This window comes from Oncorhynchus gorbuscha, linkage group LG17 (genome assembly GCF_021184085.1).
Source record: "Oncorhynchus gorbuscha isolate QuinsamMale2020 ecotype Even-year linkage group LG17, OgorEven_v1.0, whole genome shotgun sequence".
In the NCBI taxonomy this organism is placed as follows: domain Eukaryota; kingdom Metazoa; phylum Chordata; class Actinopteri; order Salmoniformes; family Salmonidae; genus Oncorhynchus; species Oncorhynchus gorbuscha.
This window is the reverse complement of record NC_060189.1, coordinates 56,981,716-57,006,715: the sequence shown is the minus strand read 5'-3', so window position 1 is coordinate 57,006,715 and position 25,000 is coordinate 56,981,716. Positions and strand designations below refer to the sequence as shown.

The 25,000-nt window shown below is 51.9% G+C and overlaps 1 protein-coding gene across 7 annotated transcripts in view; it reads right to left on the bottom strand.

Annotated features, from left to right (window-relative positions):
- LOC124002166 (zinc finger protein 827-like) overlaps nucleotides 1-25,000 on the bottom strand; it is a 112,410-nt gene that overhangs the window by 57,419 nt on the left and 29,991 nt on the right. For 5 of the 7 annotated variants that reach the window (XR_006832933.1, XM_046309491.1, XM_046309489.1 and 2 more), the window contains exons 2-5: nucleotides 7,336-8,654; nucleotides 5,235-5,363; nucleotides 2,875-3,050; nucleotides 1,868-2,375 (exon numbers count right to left, since the gene is read on the bottom strand). Coding sequence is in view for 6 of the 7 variants with exons in the window: in XM_046309491.1 (XP_046165447.1) it covers nucleotides 1,868-2,375; nucleotides 2,875-3,050; nucleotides 5,235-5,363; nucleotides 7,336-8,026 (1,504 nt within the window). In the remaining variant the exon portion in view is untranslated. The remainder of the gene's footprint in view (nucleotides 1-1,867; nucleotides 2,376-2,874; nucleotides 3,051-5,234; nucleotides 5,364-7,335; nucleotides 8,655-25,000) is intronic. The other 2 variants (XM_046309490.1, XM_046309492.1) reach the window with 2 other exon arrangements.

The window sequence follows — 25,000 nt, the reverse complement described above, 5'->3', positions numbered from 1 at the left end:
TACAGCCCTTCTCTCCATCCTCTACCCCTCTCCCTCTCTGTCTTACAGCCCTTCTCTCCATCCAACACCCCTCTCCCTCACAGTCCTTCTCTCCAACCAACACACCTCCTCTCCATCCAACACCCCTCTCCCTCACAGCCCTTCTCTCCATCCAACACCCCTCTCCCTCACAGCCCTTCTCTCCATCCTATACCTCTCTTAAAGCCCTTCTCTCAATCCAACACCCCTCTCTCTTACAGCCCTTCTCTCCATCCTACACCCCTCTCTCTTACAGCCCTTCTGTCCATTCTACACCTCTCCCTCTCTTACAGCCCTTCTCTCCCTCTTACAGCCCTTCTCTCCCTCTTACAGCCCTTCTATCAAATTCAACACCCCTCTCTCTTACAGCCATTCTCTCCATTATCCACCCCCCTATCTCTCTTACAGCCCTTCTCTCCATCCAACACCCCTCTCCCTCACAGCCCTTCTCTCCATCCTCCACCGCTCTCCCTCTCTAAGCCCTTCTCTCCATCCTACACTTCTCTCTCTCTTACAGCTCTTCTCTCCATCCTCCAACACCTCTCACAGCCTCTCTCTCCATTCTCTACCCCTCTCTCCATCCTCCACCCCTCTCACAGCCTCCACCCCTCTCTCTCTTTTACAGCCCTTGTGGGATTGAGACAGGCATTGTGACAGAAGTGGTAAATCAGGAGATGAGCTGCCGCATGTACACACTCAATCGCTCTTGGCAGGGAGGTCAAAAGAAAGAGTCCCGAGGTTCCCCTGAGAAGAAGCTTTACCCCCCCTCCCTCCCTTTCTCCTCCTCTCTACCCTCCCCGTCTGCTGTACGGCCCAGCAAAGAGTGCAAAAGATCTGAGTAAAGCTTTGGGCCAAAACCCCCCTTCTCTTTTTTTACAAACCGCGCTCAGAGATGATCATGAAAGCCCTCGGTAATCAAAAGGACCAGTATTCTATTAAAACATCGTTATCTCTAACATCACTCAAGTCCACTACTATCCTCTCCTTAAAAACAAAAGGGTTGTCCTCCCATATTTCAAATTCCCTCCGGTACTGCATGAATGACGCCGTCCTTGAACTAAGATGTCCGCCGCCCGTCCGCCACTCTACACTGGGCTGACATTGTGAGAGAAGAAGCCATCTTGGCTCCATCTCCTCTGGGACTTTCCTGGCTTGATTGCGAAGTCTGGGAGAGAAGTGAGACTGGCACCCGGGGGGCACCGGCGTGGAGCCGAACTGGAGGGGGAGGGGTTAACTAAACCTGTCCAGTCCCTCCGCGGCGCACATCGCACAGCGCATCCTAGCCAGGGTCATGGAGCAGAAGTTAAGGGCTCTAATCATTTCAAATTATCAATTCTTCTTAATTCATGAATTATGCATACATTTTTAATTAATCTAATGTTCCGAGGGTTTTCTACCCCCCTCCTCCCCCATCCCTTTTCCCTCACCTCCTTCAGCATCCCTCTTCAGGAGATCTCAATCTAATTAGCTGGCATTAGGAGTTAGAGTGGCAGCCTCAACCCCGACCTTGGCACCCAACCCCGGGCACACCTTCCCCCATCAATCTTCAGCCATTGTCTCAAAGTAACTGATCCTTTGCCATCGTCACAACACGGTGGAATGCATCTCAACAAACCTGATATAATACCTAGCGTTATTCTGGCTAACGATAGCGTGTTTGTTGTTGATGAGGTTATTGGAGAGGCAAAGCGGAGTGTTGGGGTTATTGGGTTGATGAGTTGACATTCATGACGAAACCCCAAGAAATATGCTAAGACAGTCAAAATGATGGCCATCAAAAGTTGCCCACCAGTCTAACACCTGGCCGTTAGTGAGTGTTGTTATTGACGGGAGTTGCTGTCATGGTTACCTGAGAGCTTCATGAGCAGGTCGGTGGCTGTCTTGGTGTTGATGTCCGGGCTGAAGAGGGACGCTGCCGTTGGACCTCCACCAGGACTGGACCGCACCCCCACCCCCAAGCCGACTCCCCCCATAGAGAGGTCCAGGGAGTTGCCACTGCTACCAGGCCGCTCCCGCTCCCTGTCCCTGCAAAGGGTGAAGGGCGACAGCACCGACAGCTCCCTCTCCTGGGGCTCTTCTTTTATATAGACGTGGTGGTTGGAGACTCCAGGGGAGCTCTGGTTCCCTGCGTCCGTCTGGAGGGGGGATTCCCCGGGGTTGAAATCGCCCAGGAGTGACCCCTCGCCCTCCGTGTCCGTGGTGGCCTCTTCCTTGACCTTGACCCCGTCGGAGGCGGACCCAGAGCGGGGGAAGTGCTGGTGGCAGCGCATGTGGAGCTTGAGGCTGAAGTGGCGCGAGGAGGTGAAAGGGCAAAGTTCGCACTGGAACGTCTCGCCCCGGTCCTGATGCTGGTGGACCTGGGATACAGGGATAGGATGAGTGGTGGTTGTACCTCCACATTGTCACGGCAACAACAGTCAAAGCAATGATGCTCATTTGAGGACAACACTGAAGATTTGCCTACGCTACAATGGAGCAATGCATTCCAGTGTTGTCCATTCAACGTGTGTCAATGTTTGAGGCTAATTGAATCTGTCCCTATGCAAATAAATAATTGAAATAAAATGAGTAAAAGAGATTAAATAAGAGCGTAAAACAGTAAGGATTTCCTCAACACCTGGAGCTTCTCGCTCTTGTTAAAACCCCCTCTAGCTTTGGTCTACTAACTACAGTATAATTTGAGGCACGTTACCCCGCTACACTAGAGGTGACTTTGACTAGAGCTTATACCTCCCTTCCTTTGAGCAATTAGTAGCATTAGTACCACTTCCACAATTACGACCTCAGGGGATGGCTAACACGATGAGGTCACAGGTCAAAGGTCAAAGGAGGCATCGCAGGCTCCCATTATCTCACCTTCATGTGGGACTTGAGATTGTCTTTGCGGGCGCAGCGGAAGGGGCACAGGGGACACTGGTGACTCTTCAGGCCGGTGTGGATCACCATGTGTCTCTTCCAGTAGCTCTTCCTCTTGATGACAAGGCCACACACCGGACATTGGAACGGCTTCCCTCCGTCCTCCCCCGGGGAACCTGGGAGAGGAGAGGAAAAAGAGGGGATGAGACATTTATTCATTTCACCTTTATTTAACCAGGGAGTTCCAGTGAGGTCAGAATAATTATTTACCAAGGGATACCTGGCTGAGAACGGCACCTCAGTAAAAATACAAGTCATTTAGTGCATACAGTCCCCTGAACAAATACTGAAGCAATGCATCATTCCTTCCTCGTTTGCTTGATGTCAGCGCACCCATCCGATCTAGAAGTGACTGGTAAGGTGTAAGTAAGGTTTCCACTTTATATCTTTCCCCAATCCATCCTATGTCAGATCTGTGATTACTTCAAGGAAGAAACGAAGGAAGCTAGGAAGGTGAAGGATACATTTCTGAAGTATTGGAACAGGTCCATTTCTCGAGCTGGGAATTGCTTGGGACTTCACCACACGATATTATCACGATACAAAGGTGCCGATACGATATGCATTACGATTCTCACCATTCTATATGAATTGCGATTCCATATACTGCAGTTTTATTGCGATTTGATGTTCCAAACATATTGCTCACCATATGTCTGCTGCAGAGAGACAAGAGAGAGAGCCATGAGAACATGAGTCTTGATCAGTCATGGTAATAAAAGTGCTGAAAACATCTTGGCTCCCCATTTAAAAAGAAGATGGAGAACAAGCTATAGGATCAGAAATACGTTAGTTATGGCGCAGGTACAGTCGACTAGCGCTAGCTAATACTACCTGGATTGTTTTTAAACAAATCCATACAATATCGTCCAAAAATAATATTGTGATATGCAACTATCGATCCCCCCCAATCACTAGTCCATTTCTTCCTTACCAGAGAGGAGTTACGGACTATGGAGCCTCTCTAAGGTTACTGACTTTGTCACTATTCCCACACCTCTACTAGGTGAGACACGACCTCTAGACACCTCAAGCTGAGAACGCTCAACAAAGCCTGCTGTGCTTCTGAGAACAAAAGAAGTCAAACTCAAGGATGTTTTATTATCTCGATTATTGTTGTTGGCTTCATTTCCGGCCTCTATTACACCGTTTAATTGGGCTTATTAGGACCCTGCATGATTGCATTACAAATTCACCACGGGCCTGTCATCGATGGCTTCATAAGTATTCTCCTCCTGTTCCTTGGAAAACATCTGGTAATCAGTGTTTGGTGAAATTACCGCGCTCAGCCATTCATTGACCCCGGGTGTAAAACCTCGAGACTGCCTATTTGCAACAATAAACCGCCATCTGCGGCCCAACCGACTGGAGCGAGGGAGAGAAGAGAGGGGGAGGAGAGAGAGGGGAAGGAGGAGAGAGAGGAGAGAAGATAACCGTGGACTCCTTGCTCATTGGAGGATGTAGGGGAAGAGGTGGAGGAGAAAGAAAAAAGATGGAACGACATTTAACTGGTCAGTACGTCAGATAGCAGATTATCGCTCTCTCTCTCTCTCTCTCTCTCAGGGCAATCAAGATCAATTATCAAGAAATGTCTAAACTATGTAGAATTACACAGATTTATGTAGCACTAAATATAGGCTAAATGTGTAACAATTTCATACCAGACCAGCCAACTGCAATAAAAACAAAACAATCAATAACCAAGGGCATGTTTTTTCTGTCTGGCCAGCAGACAAGTAACTGCATTTGTACAGCATTCCACCGCGACCTTGATGGCTGCAGGTTACCGCCGACAACCCTTTTTAACATGCAGATCACAGAATATTGCATTGACTGCCTCTCTCCCTCTCATCCGTCTCAAGTCAATTTGATCCAGCCATTTTAGATTTTGTTTAAGGGTTACGACACAATCCATCAAAAGTGCCCAGCCATCTACCCTGGAACACACTCCACTGTTCTCCCTAAAGGATGCTCATTTTGAGAGAGGAGAGAGGTGTGTGTGTGTGTGTGGGTGGGTATTGTATTTTGTATTTATTAAGGAGCCCCGTTAGCTACTCTTCTTGGGGTCCAGCAACATTAAGGCAGTTATATACAATTATAAATATTACATGACATTACATTTCACAACCCATTAGGTGTGTCCTCAGGCCACTACTCTACAACACAAAATCCATGTATACATGTGTGCAGAGTGCGTGAGTTAGCATGTGTATGTGCGTGTGTCTCTTCGTAGTCCCTGCTGTTCTAAGGTTTCATTGTATCGATTTTTAAAATCTGACTCTACAGCTTGTGTCAGTTACCTGATGTGGAATAGAGTTCCATGTAGTCATGGCTCTGTGTAGTACTGTGCGCCTCCCATAGTCTGTTCTGGACCTGCCCCGTGTAAACTGATGGGATTGTGTTTGGCTGGGAGTCTGCTGAATGCTGATCTGAGGACAGAGGAGAAGGCCCTGACTGCAGACTCCTCTGGCTCCAACCTCCACCAGTCTGTACAGAGGTGACTGGTAAAGGGAGGTTGATGGAGCCAGAAGCGTCTGCAGAACAGACACGGATATGGACACTCGGTTTCAACACACCAAGCCAAGCGCAATTGGTTTGGGTTGGACATCCTGCCAGGCCCACAGACCTTTTCCCAGACTCAGGCCAGACGGGGAGGGGGATTCTCTCTCTATCAAAAGTGGGGCAAGCGAGCAAAAAAATTCAAATACATGAATAAAATAAATACAAACCTAGAAACCTCACCAAGAGATTTTAGCCGTTTTATAATGAGAGTCACAGGGACCAGGGTTTGATTCCCAGTCAGGGTACCCTACAAATTATACAACGGGTGGGTCAAATCTTGAATGCTGATTGGTTATTCCACAAGTTACTACCAGCTAAATCTATGACGTTAAAATGCGCAATCCACTGTCTCATCAGCCCTGGCAGGGAAGTTATAAACTTGATCTCCACTTCAAAAAGCATTATTATTTCACATTTCTTCTAGACTAACATCTAGTTTTCAACAGCAGAGATTTTTATAACCCTTACTGTCTCTCCGACACTTGCAACATTGTTTCAATATTCAAATTCGATCTCCAACTGTCCCATAGTAATGCACGTGTAGGGGTCGGGAGTCGGAACGAGAGAGAGGCAGGCAACGTTTCTCAGCCAGTCTAAATCATTAATCAGCTGGCATCATTTTTATGGACGTATACAAAGAAAGGTCAATTGAAAAAGGGTCAAACGAAACTAAGTGTAGCTAGCATGCTAGTCTTGTAACTGTAAAGTTAGCCGTTGTTGGCTAGCTAGCAAGCAAGGGATAAGAATGTTGCCAGCCAGTATGGGAATAGAACAAAAAGACTGAACGACTGGGTCGCGTCCATAGATACAGAACGACTGGGTCGCGTCTCTGACAACAGAACGAACGACCAGCTGGTTTGGGTAGCAACTCTTTGAATATGTTGGTAACCGGTAACCCGTTGTATAAAAGTGATAATGCCCTCGAAGCCGGTGTTTGGAGGATATATTGACACGGTTTGCCAGCCCGAGACAAACCCGTGCCAATATATCCTACAAACACCGGCTTTTCAGGCATCATCACTTAACTACATTGGTTCCCGTGTTAAATAGCCCCATTGAAAGCAGTGAAGGCAGAGTTCTGCTATTATTCATGATTGATGTGCTAGTTGAAATATATATTCTACTAAAGTAATCAGACCTATTCTTACTATATTGAACTGCTTCAGCTTCTATTCAGCTTGAAATCTTCATTTAATACCTTCCAAGTGAAGTGGGGCATCCGTAATACAGTAAATCAAATGTGTATGTCCTTAAAGTGTAATATAAAGGGATTCAACATATTAGAACATTTGCTTAGAGACCAGCTTTAATTCCATATAATAAGCAAAAGCTTGGAGAATATCTGTAAACGACAGTTTCCAAACAAGTTGAAAAACTGAAGAGGATTGAATAATCCGAGGACAGTTCAGGATGTGAAAGGGGAAATGAACTAGTACCGACAAACAACCTTGAAAAATGCAAGGTGAAATAACTATTGTTGCTATTGTTGTTGTGTTCAACCTGGGAAGGTCTTCCACAACGGTTCATTGTTGTAGGAAACCTTGCTAGAGAGAAACAACACCTTCTGGGATTGATGGATAGCGGCACTGTGTTTGTCACAAGGTTTATACAAAAGGTCCAGTGTTTTTAACAACGTTCCAATTTTCCGAACCTTGTCACGACGACAAAACGTAGCTGACATAATATCTTGATAAACTCACTATTGATTGCATTTACCAAACTGCAAAACAAAACAGAATATAGCTTACTACTGTCAATCCAAAAACTCACCACAAGGCTTATAGACAACAAATTCCACCTCTGGAAGAAATTGTGTAGGGTCAGGGTGGATTAGCCTACCTGCTTGGCTGCTGGGTTTGGCCCTTCCCTTAGGGGTGGAGGGCAGCAGCAGGTCCATGGTGCTCAAGGGCCCTGTGGGGGTCCCTGCCTTCTGGTTCCTGTCCAGCAGGGGCTTGATGTCCTCCTGGATGGCCCCTCCTCCTGCTGGGGCCTCCATCTTATCAGCAAGGAGGTTCCCTGCCGCCCGGGCTGCCACCTCCTTGAGGAGCGCAGCCGAGGAAGTCATAGAGACCAGGGAGAGGAAGGAGGAGCCGGTGGAGGGTTGGTGTTGGTGGTCTGATGAGGAGGTGGAGGTGGTCTGGGAGCGCTCGCTCACCTTCTTGGACAGGGCGGCTAGCGTGGAGCTGGCCGACTGAGGGCTGAAGGGGGAGGTGAAGGCATCGAAGCGTACCGAGTCGTCTGTTCCTCCCCGGCTCCCTCCTCCCAGGGTGGGTATGGTAGAGCAGGAGGATGATGAAGAGGAAGTAGACGAGGCCACTACGGTGGCGTTCTTGTCCTGTAAAACCGCGTTGGCTGCCGCTTTCAGCTTCTGGATGGCCGAGTCCGGTGATAGGCTGGACCCGCCGCAACTCGCCGGAGGCCACTTCCCGTCACCGGCCACTCCCACCCACACGAAGCCAGCGCCATTGCTCGGGGTGACCACCGAGGTGAAGGGGTCGCAGGGCTCCTGCTTGATGGCGGTGGTCGACATGGCAACAGAGGTGGGCGAGGCCGAGGCAGAGGCTCCACTGTTGTTGTTATTGGCCGCCAGTTTTCGGGCGAGGGCACTTAGCTGCTGAGCATGATGGGAGGAGGGGGAGAGGGTCAGGGCTGGAGCTAAGCCTATAGGGGGCGACTCTCCTCCCCCTCCTCTCACTCTCCCCAGAAGTTCCCCATCCAGCTTCAACGACCCAGCCTCTAGGAGGCGCCGCAGGTTACTACTCAGGGGTTTCCCCAGGGCCTCGGAGGCGGCCTCTCCATAGAGCGAGGATACCACAGAGGAAAGGGTATCTTGGGCAGAGAACACCCCTCCATCCACCCCTAGACTCAGGAGCTCAAGAGAGGCCCGGTGGTGGTGGTGGCTGTGGACAGGCGTAGGGCAGCCCCCCAGTGAGCTCTCGGTTGAGGTGTCGGGGTGTTCTGGAGGTCGGTCTGGGGAGGGGGGGGGGAGCCCCCGTGGAGGAACAGCTCATGGTCGTCATGGATGTCGCCGCTGTACGACGACTCGGAGCGTGTGTCGGAGGCGTTCCCGTACCAGCCACCGCCGCCAATGCCGCCGTCGTCGTCCTCCACGGGACAGCAGACCCCGTCGGGCCCACTCTCCTCGACACTGTCCACATCTACAGGAGAGAATAAGAAGAGACGTTTGGTGAGAGGAAAAGAGAGGAGGACGGGATCATCATGGTCAGAGCTGAGGACAAACCAGGGTCACGTTCATTGGATCATAAACGGAGGGAAACGGGGAGGTGCTACCTGAAATTATCCAATATGAAAACACTTGTTTTAGCCTTTTCTGTTGCACAATGTTTTACTACAGTATTCCCTAATGAACATTAATTATCCAGGAAAGGACTGGATTTTGTCATTAAAGATAAACTCCAGGATCTTAAGCACAATACATCTGTAACATATAGTAGGATTACTAATTTTTTTACAAAATTGCAGGACATAACATATCATACCAAATGATGACGTAGTACACAATTTGATGACGAAGTACACAGAAAAAACGGGGAACACTTTAGGCACTTGAGAACCAATTTCAAAACTACTGGCAAAAAGTATACAAAAGTTTGAGAGCGCATCCTTAAATGACAATCTAGGAGGCATTGACTTGAACAGCCTTGACGTTGTAAATCAACAAGTCAGCAGTCACCTGGATTACAAAGTGAGCCAGACTACTACACTATACACTCATTCTGACGCCTCCTTATCACAAGTGAGCACTCTCAATTCTATTTACCAGCTAAGTACAAAAGGAACAGCCTATTCAAAATACCAAATAGACTTCGGCGCTCTCAGCAAGGGGTAACTCACTGCCTTGGCAATGACTGAAGAAAATCATAATAACACCGAAAAACCAAGGAGCTTTAATGCAACAAAATCCACCAGCTTTCCCCAAGCCTTTCTCTAAGCACTGAGAACCACCAGCAACGGTGGATAAAATCATTTGAATGATTTTTCAATCCTTTATTTTCAACATATATTTTTTTCCCAGGGTCAATTTTTTTTCTTCCCAAGGAGTTTAGTAACGGGGTTACCATGACGACAGGACCTTCCGGGAGGCTAGACAGCAAAGATTAGGGTAATGGAGGTTACAGAGCCTGTTTAATATTCATGAGGATGCAGATACCACCAGGGAGCCAATAAGGATAGGGTTAAGGTCACCCAGGGTCATTAATATACACTTGGTGTATCAATATTCATAAGCAAAACATTACAGCTTGCCAGACAAGGGCAAACAAAAGAAAGTGAGTATTCCTGAAACATATTAACCCCTTTTCATAAGAAGATGTCAGAAAGCAACAAGCCTGGGCTAAGAAAATGTCAAAACTTTACTGTACTGGGAGGAGGGGGGGACAGTAGAGGCTTCAACAAAAAAAAAAAACCCATTGAGCATCAACCGAAGAAAACAGAGCAAGAATAACAAAAAAAAGGTCAAGAGAAGCCATGACACTCATACACAATCTCTCCGTGCGCACACGCGCACACACACACACACACACACACACACACACACACACACACACACACACACACACACACACACACACGTCATTTGAGCTCTCGTCTCTCTCGCTCACACACATCAAGGCTAGTCTTCACCTTGGCGACCCCATCTAAGAACACTGGTGGGTTGCTTCTCTGTTTACAGGCAGAGGGGAAAGCGGTTGCCTCAGCAACCCCACCCGCAGGGGTCATTAGAGTCAGCTCACATCTGGTCTGGTCGTCACAGACTATGGGCCAGAGAGGTGACCGCAACCGTGGCCCGACCGCTCTGCCCAAGCGTACATGCACCGCTACAAATCTACCCACCACGCAGGGACGCTAGTACACACTCCATCTCACACACACAGGAGTCAGGACACACACACCGTGGCAGAGGCCAGGGCAGGGAAAAGAAGAGACTGAACACTTACAGGAGTCAGGACACTACACCTTACAACCAGAGACCTGACCCCTCTTTTTTTACACAGTTTATGATGTGTGTGTGTGTGCACCCGTTGCGTGTGTTTCTATGCACTGTGTGTGTGTGTCTTCCTTCACATTTCCTAAGACGACATTAAGGGAGGAAAGGGAGAAAGAAGAGACAGAGACAGAGACAGAGACAGAGACAGAGACAGAGAGAAAGGGAGCAAGCGCGTGAGAGAGAATGTCAGCAGGTCGAAGACCTACTGTTTTTCCATGGCTGCAGTTCACTCCCACTGAAAGCTTTTAGTCACCTGAGCCGGGCCAGAGGGGCGAAGTATGCGAGGCATGACCCGCGTCCATGTGACATGCTACAGAAAGAAAGCAGCCAGGCCCTAATGGCTGTAATGTCGTTAGTGGGAAATGGCTAGATTGCTGACCTGAGGTCCCAGGAGTACAAAGTGGAAGGTTGAGGGGGGGGGGGGGTGAATTTGAACTATCCCCCCCTTTCCCTCCCTCTATCGACCTCTCCTTCTCCCTCTCTCCCATAATCTCTCTTGCCATTTGCTGCCCTCCCCATCGCTTTCGCTTACTCTCCCCCTGCCTTTCTCTCTCTCCTTCCTGGGTTTAGTGTTGAGGTCCCGAGACTCCTCCACGCAACACTACACCTCAAGACGCTAGGCTAGCCGTAACGCTACAATGCTGCCTCTGCCGCACCCCGCCGCCACGGTTGTGTGTGACACAGGCAGGACCACCATGTGTGTGTGTGTGTGTGTGTGTGTGTGTGTGTGTGTGTGTGTGTGTGTGTGTGTGTGTGTGTGTGTGAGAGACACAGGCAGGGCCACCCCGTGGGTGGGCTGACATTTCACAAGGTCATATCTCTGACCCAGGCTACGAAGGGAGGGGGGGGCTTTGTCTGGGGCTCAGCGTGCACGAACACACACACTAGACTGTCCACACACACCTATACTAGTCCACTACTACACATTACTGTACAGCCGAGGATATGATTAAAAACAACCTAAACCCCTCTTTCCTCTCCCACAGCCCAGTCTCTACAGTACAGTGGTAGTGGTGATATAGTCTCTACAGTACAGTGGTGATGATATAGTCTCTACAGTACAGTGGTGGTGGTGATATAGTCTCTACAGTACAGTGGTGGTGGTGATGATATAGTCTCTACAGTACAGTGGTGGTGGTGATATAGTCTCTACAGTACAGTGGTAGTGGTGATGATATAGTCTCTACAGTACAGTGGTGGTGGTGATATAGTCTCTACAGTACAGTGGTGGTGGTGATATAGTCTCTACAGTACAGTGGTGGTGGTGATATAGTCTCTACAGTACAGTGGTGGTGGTGATATAGTCTCTACAGTACAGTGGTAGTGGTGATGATATAGTCTCTACAGTACAGTGGTGGTGGTGATATAGTCTCTACAGTACAGTGGTAGTGGTGGTGATATAGTCTCTACAGTACAGTGGTGGTGGTGATATAGTCTCTACAGTACAGTGGTAGTGGTGGTGATATAGTCTCTACAGTACAGTGGTGGTGGTGATATAGTCTCTACAGTACAGTGGTGGTGGTGATATAGTCTCTACAGTACTGTGGTAGTGGTGATGATATAGTCTCTACAGTACAGTGGTAGTGGTGGTGATATAGTCTCTACAGTACAGTGGTAGTGGTGGTGATATAGTCTCTACAGTACAGTGGTGGTGATGATATAGTCTCTACAGTACAGTGGTGGTGGTGATGATATAGTCTCTACAGTACAGTGGTAGTGATGATATAGTCTCTACAGTACAGTGGTAGTGATGATATAGTCTCTACAGTACAGTGGTGGTAGTGATGATCTAGTCTCTACAGTACAGTGGTGGTGGTGATGATATAGTCTCTACAGTACAGTGGTGGTGATAGTCTCTACAGTACAGTGGTGGTGGTGATGATATAGTCTCTACAGTACAGTGGTAGTGATGATATAGTCTCTACAGTACAGTGGTAGTGATGATATAGTCTCTACAGTACAGTGGTAGTGATGATATAGTCTATACAGTACAGTGGTAGTGATGATATAGTCTCTACAGTACAGTGGTGGTGGTGATGATATAGTCTCTACAGTACAGTGGTAGTGATGATATAGTCTCTACAGTACAGTGGTGGTAGTGATGATATAGTCTCTACAGTACAGTGGTGGTAGTGATGATATAGTCTCTACAGTACAGTGGTGGTGGTGATGATATAGTCTCTACAGTACAGTGGTGGTAGTGATGATATAGTCTCTACAGTACAGTGGTAGTGGTGATGATATAGTCTCTACAGTACAGTGGTGGTAGTGATGATATAGTCTCTACAGTACAGTGGTGGTGGTGATGATATAGTCTCTACAGTACAGTGGTGGTAGTGATGATATAGTCTCTACAGTACAGTGGTGGTAGTGATGATATAGTCTCTACAGTACAGTGGTAGTGGTGATGATATAGTCTCTACAGTACAGTGGTGGTAGTGATGATATAGTCTCTACAGTACAGTGGTGGTGGTGATGATATAGTCTCTACAGTGGTGGTGGTGATGATATAGTCTCTACAGTACCGTGGTAGTGGTGATGATACAGCATTGCGCTGTTTATGACTTCAAGCCTATCAACTCCCGAGATGAGGGCGGAAGCGTAGCCTAGTGGTTAGAGCGTTGGACTAGTAACCGTAAGGTTGCGAGTTCAAACCCCCGTGCTGACAAGGTACAAATCTGTCGTTCTGCCCCTGAACAGGCAGTTAACCCACTGTTCCCAGACCGTCATTGAAAATAAGAATGTGTTCTTAACTGACTTGCCTGGTTAAATAAAGGTAAAATAAAAAATTAAAAAATGAGGCTGGTGTAACCCAATTGAAATGGCTAGCTAGTTAGCGCGCGCTAATATCGTTTCAAACGTTACACTGGCAATACTAAAGTGCCTATAAGAACATCCAGTAGTCAAAGTAACGAAATACCAATGGTATAGAGGGAAATAGTCCTATAATTCCTATATCTACAACCTAAAACTTCTTACCTGGGAATATTGAAGACTCTTACATGGCACATATTGCACTTTTACTTTCTTCTCCAACACTTTGTTTTTGCATTATTTAAACCAAATTGAACATGTTTCATTATTTACTTGAGGCTAAATTGATTTTATTGATGGATTATATTAAGTTAAAATACATGTTAATTCAGTATTGTTGTAATTGTCATTATTACAAATAAAATATAAAGTAAAAATATATATTTTTTAAATCGGCACCGACTTTTTTGGTCCTCCAATAATCGGTATCGGCGTTGAAAAATCATCGGTGGACCTCTAGTCTCTACAGTACATTGGTGGTGGTGGTACAGTCTCTACAGTACATTGGTGGTGATGATACAGTCTCTACAGTACAGTGGTGATGATACAGTCTCTACAGTACAGTGGTGATGATACAGTCTCTACAGTACAGTGGTGATGATACAGTCTCTACAGTACAGTGGTGATGATACAGTCTCTACAGTACAGTGGTGATGATACAGTCTCTACAGTACAGTGGTGGTGGTGGCGCTTGGGGGGACACCGTCTACAGTACAGCAGTAGTGGGGGGGGGCAGTCTCTACAGTACCGTGGTGGTAGTGGGGCAGTCTCTACAGTACCGTGGTGGTAGTGGGGGCAGTCTCTACAGTACCGTGGTGGTAGTGGGGGCAGTCTCCAGTACAGTGGTAAGGGGGGGGTACCCAGTTTTCATACTTGAGTAAAAGTAAAAGATAACTTAACAGAAATTTACTCAAGTAAGTCACCCAGTAAAATTCTACTTAAGTAAAAGTCAAAAAGTATTTGGTTTAAGGTATAAAGTATCAAAAGTAAACATTACTAAAATATATTTAAATACCCAAAGTAAAAATATACATCACTTAAATTCCTTATCTAAAGCAAACCAGGCGGCACCATTTTCTTGTTTTTTTTATTTTATTTACGGATAGCCAGAGGCACACCAACATTTTACATCATTTACAAAACTAAGCATTTATGTTTAGTGAGTCTGCCAGATCAGAGGCAGTAGGGATGACCAGGAATGTTCTGTTGATAAGTGTGCGAATTGGAGCAATTTCCTGTTGTGCTAAGCATTCAAAATGTAACGAGTACTTTTGGGTGTCAAAGAAAATTTATGGAGAGTAAGAACAACATTTTCTTTAGGAATGTAGTGAAGCAAAATTCATCAAAAATATAAATAGTAAAGTAAAGAGACCTAAAAGAAACTACTTAAAAAGTACTTTAAACCACTGTGCAGTACAGTGGTGGTGGTGGGCCACAGTCTCTACAATACAGTGGTGGGGCACAGTCTCTACAGTGGTGGTGGGGCAAAGTCTCTACAGTACAGTGGTGGGGCACAGTCTCTACAATACAGTGGTGGGGCACAGTCTCTACAGTACAGTGGTGGTGGTGGGCCACAGTCTCTACAGTACAGTGGTGGTGTTGGGCCACAGTCTCTACAGTACAGTGGTGGGGCACAGTCTCTACAGTGGTGGTGGTGGGGCAAAGTCTCTACAGTACAGTGGTGGGGCACAGTCTCTACAGTACAGTGGTGGTGGTGGGGCACAGTCTCTACAGTACAATGGTGATGGTGGGGCACAGTCTCTACAGTACAGTGGTGATGGTGGGGCACAGTCTCTACAGTACAGTGGTGGTGGTGGTGCACAGTCTACAGTTCAGTGGTGGGGGGGGGGCACAGTCTCTACAGTACAGTGGTGGTGGGGGGGGGGGGGGTCTCTCAGTACAGTGGTGGCGTCTCTACAGGGGGACACAGTCTCTCAGTACAGTGGTGGTGGGGGGATACAGTCTCTACAGTACGGTGGTGGGGGGATACAGTCTCTACAGTACAGTGGTGGGCCACAGTCTCTACAGTACAGTGGTGGGCCACAGTCTCTACAGTACAGTGGTGGGCCACAGTCTCTACAGTACAGTGGTGGGCCACAGTCTCTACAGTACAGTGGTGGGCCACAGTCTCTACAGTACAGTGGTGGGCCACAGTCTCTACAGTACAGTGGTGGGCCACAGTCTCTACAGTACAGTGGTGGGCCACAGTCTCTACAGTACAGTGGTGGGGCACAGTCTCTACAGTACAGTGGTGGGGGGGGCACAGTCTCTACAGTACAGTGGTGGGGGGGGCACAGTCTCTACAGTACAGTGGTGGGGGGGGGGGGCACAGTCTCTACAGTACAGTGGTGGGGCACAGTCTCTACAGTACAGTGGTGGTGGCACAGTCTCTACAGTACAGTGGTGGTGGGGGGGGGCAGTCTCTACAGTACAGTGGTGGGGCACAGTCTCTACAGTACAGTGGTGGGGGGGGGGTGCACAGTCTCTACAGTACAGTGGTGGTGGGAGGGGGGTGCACAGTCTCTACAGTACAGTGGTGGTGGGGGGGGCAGTCTCTACAGTACAGTGGTGGTGGTGGGGGGCACAGTCTCTACAGTACAGGGGTGGGGGGGCACAGTCTCTACAGTACAGTGGTGGGGCACAGTCTCTACAGTACAGTGGTGGGGCACAGTCTCTACAGTACAGTGGTGGGGCACAGTCTCTACAGTACAGTGGTGGGGCACAGTCTCTACAGTACAGTGGTGGGGCACAGTCTCTACAGTACAGTGGTGGGGCACAGTCTCTACAGTACAGTGGTGGGGCACAGTCTCTACAGTACAGTGGTGGGGCACAGTCTCTACAGTACAGTGGTGGGGCACAGTCTCTACAGTACAGTGGTGGGGCACAGTCTCTACAGTACAGTGGTGGGGCACAGTCTCTACAGTACAGTGGTGGGGCACAGTCTCTACAGTACAGTGGTGGGGCACAGTCTCTACAGTACAGTGGTGGGGCACAGTCTCTACAGTACAGTGGTGGGGCACAGTCTCTACAGTACAGTGGTGGGGCACAGTCTCTACAGTACAGTGGTGGGGCACAGTCTCTACAGTACAGTGGTGGGGCACAGTCTCTACAGTACCGTGGTGGGGCACAGTCTCTACAGTACCGTGGTGGGGCACAGTCTCTACAGTACAGTGGTGGGGCACAGTCTCTACAGTACAGTGGTGGGGCACAGTCTCTACAGTACAGTTGTGGCGGGCGGGGCACAGTCTCTACAGTACAGTGGTGGTGGGCGGGGCACAGTCTCTACAGTACAGTGGTGGTGGGGGAGGGGCAGTCTCCAGTACAGGGGGGGGCACAGTCTCTACAGTACAGTGGTGGTGGGAGGGGGTGCACAGTCTCTACAGTACAGTGGTGGTGGGGGGCAGTCTCCAGTACAGGGGGGCAGTCTACAGTATGGTGGTGGTGGTGGGGGGGTCTCCAGTACAGTGGGGGGAGCAAGTCTCTAATATGGTGGGGGAGGGGGGGCTGTCTCTACAGTACAGTGGTGGTGGGGGGATACAGTCCACAGTACATTGGGGGTGGGATACAGTCTCTACAGTACAGTGGTGGGGCACAGTCTCTACAGTACAGTGGTGGGGCACAGTCTCTACAGTACAGTGGTGGCGGGCGGGGCACAGTCTCTACAGTACAGTGGTGGTGGGCGGGGCACAGTCTCTACAGTACAGTGGTGGTGGGGGAGGGGCAGTCTCCAGTACAGGGGGGCACAGTCTCTACAGTACAGTGGTGGTGGGAGGGGGTGCACAGTCTCTACAGTACAGTGGTGGTGGGGGGCAGTCTCAGTACAGGGGGGGGGGGCAGTCTACAGTATGGTGGTGGTGGTGGGGGGGGGGGGTCTCCAGTACAGTGGGGGAGCAAGTCTCTAATATGGTGGGGGAGGGGGGCTGTCTCTACAGTACAGTGGTGGTGGGGGGGGGATACAGTCCACAGTACATTGGGGGTGGGATACAGTCTCTACAGTACAGTGGTGGGGCACAGTCTCTACAGTACAGTGGTGGGGCACAGTCTCTACAGTACAGTGGTGGGGCACAGTCTCTACAGTACAGTGGTGGGGCACAGTCTCTACAGTACAGTGGTGGGGCACAGTCTCTACAGTACAGTGGTGGGGCACAGTCTCTACAGTACAGTGGTGGGGCACAGTCTCTACAGTACAGTGGTGGGGCACAGTCTCTACAGTACAGTGGTGGGGCACAGTCTCTACAGTACAGTGGTGGGGCACAGTGTCTACAGTACAGTGGTGGGCCACAGTCTCTACAGTACAGTGGTGGGGCACAGTCTCTACAGTGGTGGTGGTGGGGCAAAGTCTCTACAGTACAGTGGTGGGGCACAGTCTCTACAGTACAGTGGTGGTGGTGGGGCACGGTCTCTACAGTACAGTGGTGGTGGTGGGGCACAGTCTCTACAGTACAATGGTGATGGTGGGGCACAGTCTCTACAGTACAGTGGTGATGGTGGGGCACAGTCTCTACAGTACAGTGGTGATGGTGGGGCACAGTCTCTGGTGGTGGTGGTGGGGCACAGTCTACAGTTCAGTGGTGGGGGGGGTGGCACAGTCTCTACAGTACAGTGGTGGTGGGGGGGGGGTGGCACAGTCTACAGTACAGTGGTGGTGGGGGGGCACAGTCTCTACAGTACAGTGGTGGTGTGTGTGTGTGGGGGGCAGTCTACAGTACGGTGGTGGTGGGGGGCACAGTACAGGAGGGGGGCGTCTCTACAGTGGTGGTGAGGGAGGGGGGACAGTCTCTACAGTACAGTGGTGGTGGCAGTGGGGGGGGGGGGGAGTCTCCAGTACAGTGGTGGCGTGGGGGACACAGTCCACAGTACAGTGGTGGTGGGGGGGGATACAGTCTCTACAGTACGGTGGTGGGGGGGATACAGTCTCTACAGTACGGTGGTGGGGCACAGTCTCTACAGTACAGTGGTGGGCCACAGTCTCTACAGTACAGTGGTGGGCCACAGTCTCTACAGTACAGTGGTGGGGCACAGTCTCTACAGTACAGTGGTGGGGCACAGTCTCTACAGTACAGTGGTGGGGCACAGTCTCTACAGTACAGTGGTGGCGGGCGGGGCACAGTCTCTACAGTACAGTGGTGGTGGGCGGGGCACAGTCTCTACAGTACAGTGGTGGTGGGGGGGGCACAGTCTCTACAGTACAGTGGTGGTGTGGGGGGGGGCACAGTCTCTACAGTACAGTGGTGGTGGGGGGAGACACAGTCCACAGTACGGTGGTGGTGGGGGTGCAGTCTCTACAGTACAGTGGTGGTGGGGGAGGGGCAGTCTCCAGTACAGGGGGGGCCTCAGTCTCTACAGTACAGTGGTGGTGGGAGGGGGTGCACAGTCTCTACAGTACAGTGGTGGTGGGGGGCAGTCTCCAGTACAGTGGGGGGAGCAAGTCTCTACAATGGTGGGGGAGGGGGGCTGTCTCTACAGTACAATGGTGGCGGAGGGAGGGGGGACGCAGTCCACAGTACAGTGGTGGTGGTGGGGGATACAGTCCACAGTACAGTGGTGGTGGTGGGGGGATACAGTCCACAGTACATTGGGGTGGTGGGGCACAGTCTCAGTACAGTGGTGGGGCACAGTACAGTGGTGGGGCACAGTCTCTACAGTACAGTGGTGGGGCACAGTCTCTACAGTACAGTGGTGGGGCACAGTCTCTACAGTACAGTGGTGGGGCACAGTCTCTACAGTACAGTGGTGGGGCACAGTCTCAGTACAGTGGTGGGGCACAGTCTCTACAGTACAGTGGTGGGGCACAGTCTCTACAGTACAGTGGTGGGGCACAGTCTCTACAGTACAGTGGTGGGGCACAGTCTCTACAGTACAGTGGTGGGGCACAGTCTCTACAGTACAGTGGTGGGGCACAGTCTCTACAGTACAGTGGTGGGGCACAGTCTCTACAGTACAGTGGTGGGGCACAGTCTCTACAGTACAGTGGTGGGGCACAGTCTCTACAGTACAGTGGTGGGGCACAGTCTCTACAGTACAGTGGTGGGGCACAGTCTCTACAGTACAGTGGTGGGGCACAGTCTCTACAGTACAGTGGTGGGGCACAGTCTCTACAGTACAGTGGTGGGGCACAGTCTCTACAGTACAGTGGTGGGGCACAGTCTCTACAGTACCGTGGTGGGGCACAGTCTCTACAGTACAGTGGTGGGGCACAGTCTCTACAGTACAGTGGTGGGGCACAGTCTCTACAGTACAGTGGTGGGGCACAGTCTCTACAGTACAGTGGTGGGGCACAGTCTCTACAGTACAGTGGTGGCGGGCGGGGCACAGTCTCTACAGTACAGTGGTGGTGGGCGGGGCACAGTCTCTACAGTACAGTGGTGGTGGGGGAGGGGCAGTCTCCAGTACAGGGGGGGCACAGTCTCTACAGTACAGTGGTGGTGGGAGGGGGTGCACAGTCTCTACAGTACAGTGGTGGTGGGGGGCAGTCTCCAGTACAGGGGGGGGGGCAGTCTACAGTATGGTGGTGGTGGTGGGGGGTCTCCAGTACAGTGGGGGGAGCAAGTCTCTAATATGGTGGGGGAGGGGGGCTGTCTCTACAGTACAGTGGTGGTGGGGGGGGGATACAGTCCACAGTACATTGGGGGTGGGATACAGTCTCTACAGTACAGTGGTGGGGCACAGTCTCTACAGTACAGTGGTGGGGCACAGTCTCTACAGTACAGTGGTGGCGGGCGGGGCACAGTCTCTACAGTACAGTGGTGGTGGGCGGGGCACAGTCTCTACAGTACAGTGGTGGTGGGGGAGGGGCAGTCTCCAGTACAGGGGGGCACAGTCTCTACAGTACAGTGGTGGTGTGTGTGTGTGGGGGGCAGTCTACAGTACGGTGGTGGTGGGGGGCACAGTACAGGAGGGGGCGTCTCTACAGTGGTGGTGAGGGAGGGGGGACAGTCTCTACAGTACAGTGGTGGTGGCGGTGGGGGGGGAGTCTCCAGTACAGTGGTGGCGTGGGGGACACAGTCCACAGTACAGTGGTGGTGGGGGGATACAGTCTCTACAGTACGGTGGTGGGGGGATACAGTCTCTACTACAGTGGTGGGGCACGGTGGTGGGGCACAGTCTCTACAGTACAGTGGTGGGCCACAGTCTCTACAGTACAGTGGTGGGGCCAGTCAGTCTCTCTCTACAGTACAGTGGTGGGGCACAGTCTCTACAGTACAGTGGTGGGGCACAGTCTCTACAGTACAGTGGTGGGGCACAGTCTCTACAGTACAGTGGTGGGGCACAGTCTCTACAGTCTCTATAGTACAGTGGTGGTGGGTGGGGCACAGTCTCTACAGTACAGTGGTGGTGGGGGGCACAGTCTCTACAGTACAGTGGTGGTGTGGGGGGGCACAGTCTCTACAGTACAGTGGTGGTGGGGGAGACACAGTCCACAGTACAGTGGTGGTGGGGGGTGCAGTCTCTACAGTACAGTGGTGGTGGGGGAGGGGCAGTCTCCAGTACAGGGGGGGGTCCTCAGTCTCTACAGTACAGTGGTGGTGGGAGGGGGGGGGTGGGGCACAGTCTCTACAGTACAGTGGTGGTGGGGGGCAGTCTCCAGTACAGTGGGGGGGGGAGCAAGTCTCTACAATGGTGGGGGAGGGGGGCTGTCTCTACAGTACAGTGGTGGTGGGGGGCAGTCTCCAGTACGGAGGGAGGGGGGGGTCTCCACGTGGGGGAGCAGTCCACAGTACAGTGGTGGTGGTGGGGGGATACAGTCCACAGTACAGTGGTGGTGGTGGGGGGGGATACAGTCCACAGTACATTGGGGTGGTGGGGCACAGTCTCTACAGTACAGTGGTGGGGCACAGTCTCTACAGTACAGTGGTGGGGCACAGTCTCTACAGTACAGTGGTGGGGCACAGTCTCTACAGTACAGTGGTGGGGCACAGTCTCTACAGTACAGTGGTGGGGCACAGTCTCTACAGTACAGTGGTGGGGCACAGTCTCTACAGTACAGTGGTGGGGCACAGTCTCTAGTACAGTGGTGGGGCACAGTCTCTACAGTACAGTGGTGGGGCACAGTCTCTACAGTACAGTGGTGGGGCACAGTCTCTACAGTACAGTGGTGGGGCACAGTCTCTACAGTACAGTGGTGGGGGGATACAGTCCTACAGTACAGTGGTGGGGCACAGTCTCTACAGTACAGTGGTGGGGCACAGTCTCTACAGTACAGTGGTGGGGCACAGTCTCTACAGTACAGTGGTGGGGCACAGTCTCTACAGTACAGTGGTGGGGCACAGTCTCTACAGTACAGTGGTGGGGCACAGTCTCTACAGTACAGTGGTGGGGCACAGTCTCTACAGTACAGTGGTGGGGCACAGTCTCTACAGTACAGTGGTGGGGCACAGTCTCTACAGTACCGTGGTGGGGCACAGTCTCTACAGTACAGTGGTGGGGCACAGTCTCTACAGTACAGTGGTGGGGCACAGTCTCTACAGTGGTGGTGGTGGGGCACAGTCTCTACAGTACAGTGGTGGGGCACAGTCTCTACAGTACAGTGGTGGTGGGCGGGGCACAGTCTCTACAGTACAGTGGTGGTGGGGGGGCACAGTCTCTACAGTACAGTGGTGGTGGGGGGGCACAGTCTCTACAGTACAGTGGTGATGGTGGGGGGTGCACAGTCTCTACAGTACAGTGGTGATGGTGGGGCACAGTCTCTACAGTACAGTGGTGGTGGGGGGGTCTCACAGTCTACAGTTCAGTGGTGGTGGTGGGGGGTCTCTACAGTACAGTGGGGGGCAAGTCTCTAATATGGTGGGGGAGGGGGGGCTGTCTCTACAGTACAGTGGTGGGGGGGGGATACAGTCCACAGTACATTGGGGGGGATACAGTCTCTACAGTACAGTGGTGGGGCACAGTCTCTACAGTACAGTGGTGGGGCACAGTCTCTACAGTACAGTGGTGGCGGGCGGGGCACAGTCTCTACAGTACAGTGGTGGTGGGCGGGGCACAGTCTCTACAGTACAGTGGTGGTGGGGGAGGGGCAGTCTCCAGTACAGGGGGGCACAGTCTCTACAGTACAGTGGTGGTGGGAGGGGGTGCACAGTCTCTACAGTACAGTGGTGGTGGGGGGCAGTCTCCAGTACAGGGGGGCAGTCTACAGTATGGTGGTGGTGGTGGGGGGGTCTCCAGTACAGTGGGGGGAGCAAGTCTCTAATATGGTGGGGGAGGGGGGGCTGTCTCTACAGTACAGTGGTGGTGGGGGGGATACAGTCCACAGTACATTGGGGGTGGGATACAGTCTCTACAGTGGTGGGGCACAGTGGTGGGGGGGCACAGTCTCTACAGTACAGTGGTGGGGCACAGTCTCTACAGTACAGTGGTGGGGCGGGCACAGTCTCTACAGTACAGTGGTGGTGGGTCTCTACAGGTGGTGGGGCACAGTCTCTACAGTACAGTGGTGGTGGGGTGGTGGGGGGGAGGGGCAATCTCCAGTACAGGGGGGGCACAGTCTCTACAGTACAGTGGTGGTGGGAGGGGGTGCACAGTCTCTACAGTACAGTGGTGGTGGGGGGGGCAGTCTCCAGTACAGGGGGGGGGGGTCAGTCTACAGTATGGTGGTGGTGGTGGGGGGGTCTCCAGTACAGTGGGGGGGGGGGGCAGCAAGTCTCTAATATGGTGGGGGAGGGGGGCTGTCTCTACAGTACAGTGGTGGTGGGGGGGGGGCAGTCCACAGTACAGTGGTGGTGGGGGGGGATACAGTCCACAGTACAGTGGTGGGGCACAGTCTCTACAGTACAGTGGTGGGGCACAGTCTCTACAGTACAGTGGTGGGGCACAGTCTCTACAGTACAGTGGTGGGGCACAGTCTCTACAGTACAGTGGTGGGGCACAGTCTCTACAGTACAGTGGTGGGGCACAGTCTCTACAGTACAGTGGTGGGGCACAGTCTCTACAGTACAGTGGTGGGGCACAGTCTCTACAGTACAGTGGTGGGGCACAGTCTCTACAGTACAGTGGTGGGGCACAGTCTCTACAGTACAGTGGTGGGACACAGTCTCTACAGTGGTGGTGGTGGGGCAAAGTCTCTACAGTACAGTGGTGGGGCACAGTCTCTACAGTACAGTGGTGGTGGTGGGGCACAGTCTCTACAGTACAGTGGTGGTGGTGGGGCACAGTCTCTACAGTACAGTGGTGATGGTGGGGCACAGTCTCTACAGTACAGTGGTGATGGTGGGGCACAGTCTCTACAGTACAGTGGTGATGGTGGGGCACAGTCTCTACAGTACAGTGGTGGTGGTGGGGCACAGTCTACAGTTCAGTGGTGGGGCACAGTCTCTACAGTACAGTGGTGGGGCACAGTCTCTACAGTACAGTGGTGGGGCACAGTCTCTACAGTACAGTGGTGGGGCACAGTCTCTACAGTACAGTGGTGGGGCACTGTCTCTACAGTACAGTGGTGGGGCACTGTCTCTACAGTACAGTGGTGGGGCACTGTCTCTACAGTACAGTGGTGGGGCACTGTCTCTACAGTACAGTGGTGATGGTGGGGCACAGCCTCTACAGTACAGTGGTGGTGGTGGGGCACAGTCTCTACAGTACAGTGGTGGTGGGCGGGGCACAGTCTTTACAGTACAGTGGTGGCGGGCGGGTCAGTCTCTACAGTACAGTGGTGGTGGGCGGGGCAGTCTCTACAGTACAGTGGTGGGGCACTGTCTCTACAGTACAGTGGTGGGGCACTGTCTCTACAGTACAGTGGTGGGGCACTGTCTCTACAGTACAGTGGTGATGGTGGGGCACAGCCTCAACAGTACAGTGGTGGTGGTGGGGCACAGTCTCTACAGTACAGTGGTGGTGGGCGGGGCACCGTCTCTACAGTACAGTGGTGGCGGGCGGGGCACAGTCTCTACAGTACAGTGGTGGTGGGCGGGGCAGTCTCTACAGTACAGTGGTGGTGGGAGGGGGTGCACAGTCTCTACAGTACAGTGGTGGTGGGGGAGGCAGTCTACAGTATGGTGGTGTTGGGGGGCACAGTCTCTACAGTGTAGTGGTGGTGGGGGAGGGGCAGTCTCCAGTACAGTGGGGGGAGGGGGGAGCAAGTCTCTACAATGGTGGGGGAGGGGGCTGTCTCTACAGTGGTGGCGTGGGGGACACAGTCCACAGTACAGTGGTGGTGGGGGAGGGGCACAGTCTCTACAGTACAGTGGTGGTGGGGGGAACACAGTCCACAGCACAGTGGTGGTGTGTGGGTGGGGGGCAGTCTACAGTACGGTGGTGGTGGTGGGCACAGTCTCTACAGTACAGTGGTGATGGGGGGCACAGTCTCTACAGTACAGTGGTGGTGGGGGGCACAGTCTCTACAGTACAGTGGTGGTGGGGGGGGCACAGTCTCTACAGTACAGTGGTGGTGGGGGAGGGGGCACAGTCTCTACAGTACAGTGGTGGTGGGGGGGGGACACAGTCCACAGTACAGTGGTGGTGGGGGGGGGACACAGTCCACAGTACAGTGGTGGTGGGGGGCACAGTCTACAGTACAGTGGTGATGGGGGCACAGTCTCTACAGTACAGTGGTGGCGGGGGGACACACAGTCTCTACAGTACAGTGGTGGGGGGGGGACACAGTCCACAGTACAGTGGTGGCGGGGGGGACACACAGTCCACAGTACAGTGGTGGCGGGGGGGACACAGTCCACAGTGGTGGCGGGGGACACA